This window comes from Alligator sinensis, unplaced genomic scaffold (assembly GCF_000455745.1).
Source record: "Alligator sinensis unplaced genomic scaffold, ASM45574v1 scaffold517_1, whole genome shotgun sequence".
In the NCBI taxonomy this organism is placed as follows: Eukaryota; Metazoa; Chordata; order Crocodylia; family Alligatoridae; genus Alligator; species Alligator sinensis.
The window spans coordinates 646,998-654,767 of NW_005842236.1; the positions used below are offsets into that span (position 1 = coordinate 646,998).

The 7,770-nt window shown below is 40.3% G+C and overlaps 1 protein-coding gene across 8 annotated transcripts in view; it reads right to left on the reverse strand.

Annotated features, from left to right (window-relative positions):
* ABCC9 (ATP binding cassette subfamily C member 9) overlaps positions 1-7,770 on the reverse strand; it is a 141,432-nt gene that overhangs the window by 95,514 nt on the left and 38,148 nt on the right. For all 8 annotated transcript variants that reach the window (XM_006027347.3, XM_025208522.1, XM_025208521.1 and 5 more), the window contains 3 exons: positions 5,058-5,216; positions 4,351-4,506; positions 2,256-2,390 (listed from right to left, as the gene is read on the reverse strand). In XM_006027347.3, coding sequence (XP_006027409.1) covers positions 2,256-2,390; positions 4,351-4,506; positions 5,058-5,216 — 450 coding nt within the window. The remainder of the gene's footprint in view (positions 1-2,255; positions 2,391-4,350; positions 4,507-5,057; positions 5,217-7,770) is intronic.

Sequence of the window (7,770 nt, forward strand, 5' to 3'; positions counted from 1 at the left end):
GCCTGAAAAAGCGTAGGCTCAGGGGTGATCTGATGGCCACCTACAAGTTTATCGGGGTGACCACCAGTATCTGGGGGAACGTTTGTTCACCAGAGCGCCCCAAGGGATGACGAGGTCAAATGGTCACAAACTACTTCAAGATCGTTTCAGGCTGGACATAAGGAAGAATTTCTTTACTGTCCGAGCCCCCAAGGTCTGGAACAGCCTGCCACCGGAGGTGGTTCAAGCGCCTTCATTGAACACCTTCAAGATGAAACTGGATGCTCATCTTGCTGGGATCCTATGACCCCAGCTGACTTCCTGCCCTTTGGGCAGGGGGCTGGACTCGATGATCTTCCGAGGTCCCTTCCAGCCCTAATGTCTATGAAATCTATGAAATCTATAAAAAAGATAAAATTAATATAGATAGAAAGTTACAGTGGTATTGCCTCAGTAAGATCAGAGAATCACAGAAAATGAAGGTCGGAAGGGACCTCTGGAGGTCATCTAGTCCAACCCTCTGCTCAAAGCAAAACAGTTTCCAACAATACCATCCTACCCAAGGTTTTGTCTAGCTGGGTTTTAAAAACCTCCAAGGATGGAGATTCCACAGCTTTTCTGGGTGAGGGAAGCAGGTTCAGTCCATGGGACAAATTGTACTCTTAGACTGACCCTGCATGGTGCAGGCAGAGTACAGGGTCAGTCCAGCACAAGTGCCATGGGCAGGGCAGTGCTGCATGCTGTCTGTGGGGCCAGTACAAGATCTACAGGCCATATCTTTGATGTGACTGATTTAGATGAACATCTTTCCCTCACAATATAGTGTTCTGCTGTTTTGGGAATACCATGACTAAAATAAATTAATGAAGAATTTAGAGAAGAGCAACAAAAAAGATCAGGGGGCTGGAGAAAATTGCTTATGAAAGAAAATGCATAAAAGAAAGATTCTAAACTGGTATAAATTAGAAATACTGGTAGCCCCACTGGAATCCCTTAGGTGGGGAAAAGGCCCAAATAAATATAGTTTGGCTAACTGATTTAAAGATGTCTCTTCAAATACTTGAAGGCTTTTTAAACATTAAGGCTAGATTAAAGATCAAAAATAACAATAAGAGAATTAACAAATAGATGGTTTCAAGGGAAAATTCCAGTAAATTAGATTAATTGAACGGAAAAATTTTCCCATTAGTGAAGAGTAAGGCCAATTTATCACAATACGGCCAATTTATCACAAACATAGAGATTATCCATATTTCCAAAAATCTAGGAATTATGGGTAAGGTAGAATCCTGCACAACGTTTCCCAAACTGTTTGGGTTTATGCACCACCACAGTAAAGTCAGTCACTCTTGTGTCCTCTACTTCCCCTCCAATACTTTCTCTACTGTTAATTTCCCCCATCTCTTCCTTCACCAATTCATCTCACTACCAATTGCTACCACCATCCTGGCTTCATGCTCTCAACTCTAGGAAGCTTTTGCACTCCCTAAGGGGAGCTCCCCACAGCTTGTGAAACATTGCTGTACAGTACTTAGTTATAATGGAATTAATTTCAGAAGATAGTTCACATTATTCTATACTTTAGAATCAGTCATTTAAAATAATTTCAAACATAACATTCAGTTCAGCATTTGAATGTGGCATTAATAGACTTACATGGATACAAATGGCTATAAATGTGACACAGCTATTCAGATGAGGTGAAATTAACTTCTGAAAAGAAAACCAGCCAGAAGCTTCATATCACTTCAAACCAGAATTCACCAAACATTTAAATATATGCTCAAGTATCTGTCTAGGGACAGACTGTGGAACAGGTCTGACATTCTTATTTTGAAGCCTCAAATGGAACTTAAATAATGCAGAACTGTTCAGTGGTGCTTTGCACAAGAGCAAATCTGATGAATGCAGATTTAATCAAGGTAATATTGATTATTATTTAGAATCATAAATGATGACAAATTTATGGCAATATTACCGCATTGTTTGTTTAAAATAAAACCCAAAACAAATCCGAGTCAGAATATTTTATATCAGTACTTTTAATGAAATTTTAGTTTTTCAATTCAACAAGGAAGACTACAAATGGTTTAAACACTCTGGAAAGTCAGTTAATATATTACCCCTACTTTTCAGTAGAAATTTAGGTATAAGGAAGTTGAACAATGTCTAGACCAGCACAGCAAATCTTTAGTAAAGTCAGGGATGCAATCCAGAGCTTTGGGTTCTCTAGTCTAACTGCTGGATCATACCCATCACTAAAATAAATTACATACCAGAGTGCTCTTCTGAGCTTCAGCCAGCTTTGTAGCTATGAAATATTGTATCGGAGCAAGCAATACAATTACAGCAGCACCAACTAATGCACTCTCTCCAAGCAAGTTATAAAGTAGGATCACGCCCATTATGATCTAAGGAGGGGAAAAGACACATACATCTCAGAAAAGCAACACATCTCAGTATGCTAGCAAAAGAGCAATGGAAAAATATATTCTTAAACTACATAAGGCATTTTTTACAAATTTTTAGATTAATGTAAATAAAACCACTCTTACTTTACTTCAAAAATTTTGAAAATCTAGGGAAAGATCCTACAGACCTATATTATTTCTGATTGACATGTTTGTTACAGCTATATTTAATACTGCTATTCAGGGATGAAGAACCCATCATATGGGCTGCCTTTAGACATGCCTGTTCACGTTTTAATTAGAACACATTGGAGAAGATTCAACTAATTGAGTCTGCTCCACGTTCTAATTAGAATGCTCCAGCATCGCTTCACTGTCATGTGCATTAAGCTCCCCCCCATGTTTCAAAATGGCTGCAGGGGCACTTTAACTAAATCTCATCAAACAAGTTTTAGTTAAAGAGCTCCTGTCGCCATTTTGAAATGTGTAGGGGCTTAATACACGTGACAGTGAGCTGCTTTAATTAGAGAGGCTGTCCGGGAACCACTCTAATTAAAACGCTTCCCACCCCGCTCCAGGCACATGTACAGGCAACCCATTGTATTAGAAGCTATACAAATAGGACAAAAAAACAGTGCCTGACCCAAACAGCTTTGCATGAGTAGTTCCATGGCATCAATATACAGGCTTTATTGATTCAGGACCTGTCTTTCTGCTGATTACTAACAAAGCAGAAATGTAATGGTGAACTTATACTGCATACAGCTGTCCACTAGGACCTAGTAGATGTATCTACATGTGCATTTAGGCGTGCCTAAATTTAATTCACATTAGCTTAATGCACATTAAGGCAATTTAGGCTCACGTCTACACACTCATGCATTAAAGCACATTAACACCATGTGCGCAGACTGATGTGGGACTAAGGTTAGTCTCAAGTCAGTCCATACACAACATTAACATGCCTTAATAAGTCTATATGTGCCTTAATGCACTTTAGCTATTTGCTCCTAAATCTGATACCTGCTTTTGATATGCACCCATTCTGAAACCACCAGTTCATTTAACAACCCAAAACATGTAAAATGATAACAATAACTAACTAAGGTAGCTTGGCTTTCAAGCATGGCTTTCAAAATGAATATCCCTTTATCATTGTTAAGCTTCTATACTAGCCAAGAGCTCTATTTTCTGTTTCTCTACCACAAATTTTCTTTGATAAACCATTGATTCCTGGATAATTGTCTAAAAAAATAAATAATGGAAAAACAATGACTTTTTTTCCAATATTATTGTTGTTGTTATTGTTGTGGATTAGTCATATAGTGTTTTAGATTTATGTGATCAAAACATAATACAGCAAAATCTTTCAGCTCCTGAGTATTTTTTCCATGGCCGGTGTCAATGATACACCTTATGAAAAATCCTAAACACCTATACATTCATGTTTTCTCCTGGGAGAGCAGCGATACTCCCAGAAGAAAATGAAATATGTACATGGCCAAAATTAAATGTACCAAGCAATAAAATGCTGCTCCTTCTATTCTGCTGTTCTTGCAACTTTTCAGTTTGTCCATAAGACAGGCAGGTCCTGTCCTATACAGACTAATGTACCTATTGAGAGCGGGATATTAACAAAACAAATAGAGGAGCAGCTGTGGGCAAAACTAGTCATTATTGGTTAAATCTACAACTTTGCAATCCTAATTTGAAAGCTTAACCATAAAAATCTCTCCCAGCTGGCCTGAAGGTAAGCAGCTCACCACGTTGGGAGAATACAAATACACAGCATTTCAACCATTTCCTTCCTGGACAGGGCTTTTTATTTATAGGTATATATAAGGCTATACTTCCCCCTGCATGTTCTAAAATAGCCTCCTAGATGGTCGCTGTGTTAAAAATATCTTCTGTTTTCAGGGTTTTTTCTTCTAAAAACTAGGCCCTTACTTCAGTGCTGTACCTGTACAGGCATAGCCCATAGGTTGGGACATAGGAACAAGAACCACATTAGCTGATTTGTTTCAATGGCAACCAAGTTATTGATCTGTCCCAATGTCATCTCTCCCATGGACAAGTTGGATGTAGAAAGTCTCAGAATCTTATTGTATATCATTGCCTGCAGGAAGGAATAAAATACAGTTTATAAAGTTGCAACAGTGACTGGACATTGTAAAGTTGAATATCAATAAATTATTCTTTCCCTGCCCCCACCCCCCCGAGCCACTGCTGATTGTTGGCAGCTGGCAGGGGAGGCAGAGCTGGGAAGAGGGCTGGTCCAGCAGCAATCCCCTGCGAGACTGCTGAAGCACCTCCACCTGCTGGCCTGGGCCACTGCCGGTGCAGGCAGGCTTCGAGCCCTCTCCCTCATCCCACCCCACCCCCTCCCCTCCACAACCAACAGGCGAAAGCCTGATGGGTTCCATGGCACTCTAACTCATGGTACTTTGTGTAAAACACCATAGTTAAAGTACCTCCCCAACAGGCTGCCTGAACTTCTGTACACACCCTAAGTGTGCCTAACTTAGCTTTTCGCTACCTACTGTAGCTTGCTGATAGTTTAGATAAAGGGCTAGTTTAGATGAAGGGCTTAGAAAAATGAAAGAATGAAACTAGATCCATTATTATAGAATTTTACTGCAAGCAGATCATGGAAACATCTGTACTCACCAGTAAGGCACCTCGCAGATTGATGCCAGTTTCGGTGGTAACATAATAGGAAGCCTGCAGAAATGTCCTTTGTAGGATGAGGGCCAGGAACAGCAGAACTGCTAGGACATAAGCATTTCCAAGGAAATCCTGTGAGGAGAGGTATGAGTCTGATTGATCCTATGACCAAAAAGAATGAGAAATGTAGAGAGATGATCTGTTATTTGGACAAGGAGAAATGGGAGATTCCGTTTTTACAGTGGAGCAACAATGATAATCAAACTGTAGTAAAGATACGATTACTTCAGTTTACTGCATAACTTCATGGCTTTGAACTTCTTTGCAGCTACAGGGTGAGAACCTAGATGTTCCATTATCAAAAGTACTTGAACACTTGTGCTGGAGAGAATTGCTCTTAGTAGAAGAAGGAATACGCACCAGTTCTTAGTAATAGTGATGAAGAAAGCCAGACCACAGAACTTCGGACTACTGTCACTCATGGTGTGGGAGGTGTTTAGCTCTGTTAGTTTCAAGTGAGGAAGAAGGTAGGGTAGGGTGATACCCTGTGCACAGGTGAGTACAGTAAACCATGATAGTTCCCAATAAGATACAGGCAGACTCACATTAAAGAATCTGTACGACGATTGGTGCTTATATGAAGGAAAAAGAGAAAAAGGTTCTTATTCCTTTGCAGATCTTGTTCTAAGTGACCCACACCTTAGTAGTGGTGTGCAATACCTGGCTCACTGAACAAATGTATCAGACATTGACAACTTTAGGTTGCCCATTAGATTCTGCAACTTTAGATTATTTTTTCTTTTAAAAATACCTGCGTGCACAGATCAGTGTGTTTCAAAAAAGTGCTCACACCATATCATTACCCATATTTTTTTTCAAATCTCTATCAACACAATTTTAGTTTGAGAACAGATATCAAAACTTCTGCAGTCTGCTGGATGTGAAACACTGAGTTTTGAATTCCAATGGCAATGGAAAAGTCCGGAATAACAACAGTTAGCAAAGAAACTATAATTAAATTATTACATTAGATTATACATATAATACATTAAATTATATTAATGTATACAAATTACATTATATTTTTCTTCTGATCCCATTAAGCAAATCATGTTGTTCATACATGTTGTACCAAAGGTTCTCAAGACACATGTTCTCTGATTATCCATATCACAGTAACAACACAGGAAAATTAAGTGCCAGCTTCCTCATAATGTCCCACCAATGTACTTCAGCCATCTCCTAAAGACCTAAAGGAACCCTGTTAAGGGGCAAAGGAGCAGTTCACTCACCCAGCTTATTATGGCATTACTTTCTCTGCTAAGTTCTGACTGCACTTCCTGGGATGCAGATCATACCTAGTAGAAAATGGAGCCCTTGTGAAAATAGACCATGGGGCAGCTGACAGATGACAATAATTATTACCTTTGGAAGGTTATTGATATGTTATTTGTATTACATACATTATCTTAAATCCTGCTATGGGATAAGCAAATAAAGTCTATTCATACAGTATGGCTATTAAGAGTTGGAGAAACAAATGAATGAAATAAGAGTATGCTGATCCTTTACTACAACTGAGAGTTGAATCCATCAAGAGGGGGAAAGGACTTTTGCTTAATACATTTTATTTTTTTTGTATTTTCTCCTCTTAACACTTCTCTGTGTTGCTCAATTTAGGCCAAAGCAGGAAGTGAATGTATCAAAATACTGTGAAGAAAACTGTTCTTATGGAATTTCCGATCCAGCTGGAAGCAGGATGTACTGGAATCCTTACAAAAAGCCTGTTCTCAGGAAAGCTGTTGCTTGATTTCTAGATGAGAAAGGTTTGGAAGACTATGAAACCAAGCCACATCTCTAGACCCTCTGAGATTCTTTCATCATAAGTGACTACACTACTGTGCTTTGCCATCAGATTGTGAGGGAGAACTACTCTGCTCCTCTTGTACTGACTTGAATGCAGTGCCTTCATCTGGACCCCATCTTGACTCACTCCTTCAGCATAGACAGTCTCTGAACCAAGCAGAGGATGATCTTGTGGTTATGGCACTGGACTGAGACCCAAGAGAGGTGGCTTTATTTCCCAGCTCTGCTATGGACTTCATGTAAAGTATTGAGCAAGGCTTTTAAATGGCCAGATTTTCAAAAATATTTAGGTACCTAAGTATGCAGGAAAGGCATCTCATGTCACTTTCTAAATGGCCTAAGCAAGTTAAGTACCAGAGTCCTATTGATTTCAATGGGAGTTAGGTGCTCAATCTCTTGAAACCTTTTGAAAATCTCATGAGGCACGTCCCAAGTGCACATGTAGCTTGTGGCACCACAAATCCATCTGCAGCACTGCAAACTGCACATGCTGCACATGCATGCTTTTGCCACACTGCTAATTATCAGTGCAATAGGCGGTGGCGGGGGGAGGGGGGGGAGGGAAGTGCATGTGGCAGCAGCGTGCACTGCCTGAAACCAGAGCTTGGCCAACCAGAACCAAACTCCAGCTGCTGGCCAGGCTGTGCACCCAGATCACTGTTGCTGCAACCCCAACACACCTCCAAGACCCCAAGTAAGGCAGCTGGGGCCAGCCCAAGTGCTGGTCCCAGCTCCTCTATCCCACCCGGGATAACCTGCTGTGTACCACAGCAGGCATACAGGGGCATTCCCCAGGGATAGCTAGCAGCAGCACAAATATGTGCTACTGCTATTTGTCCCTGAGAAAACA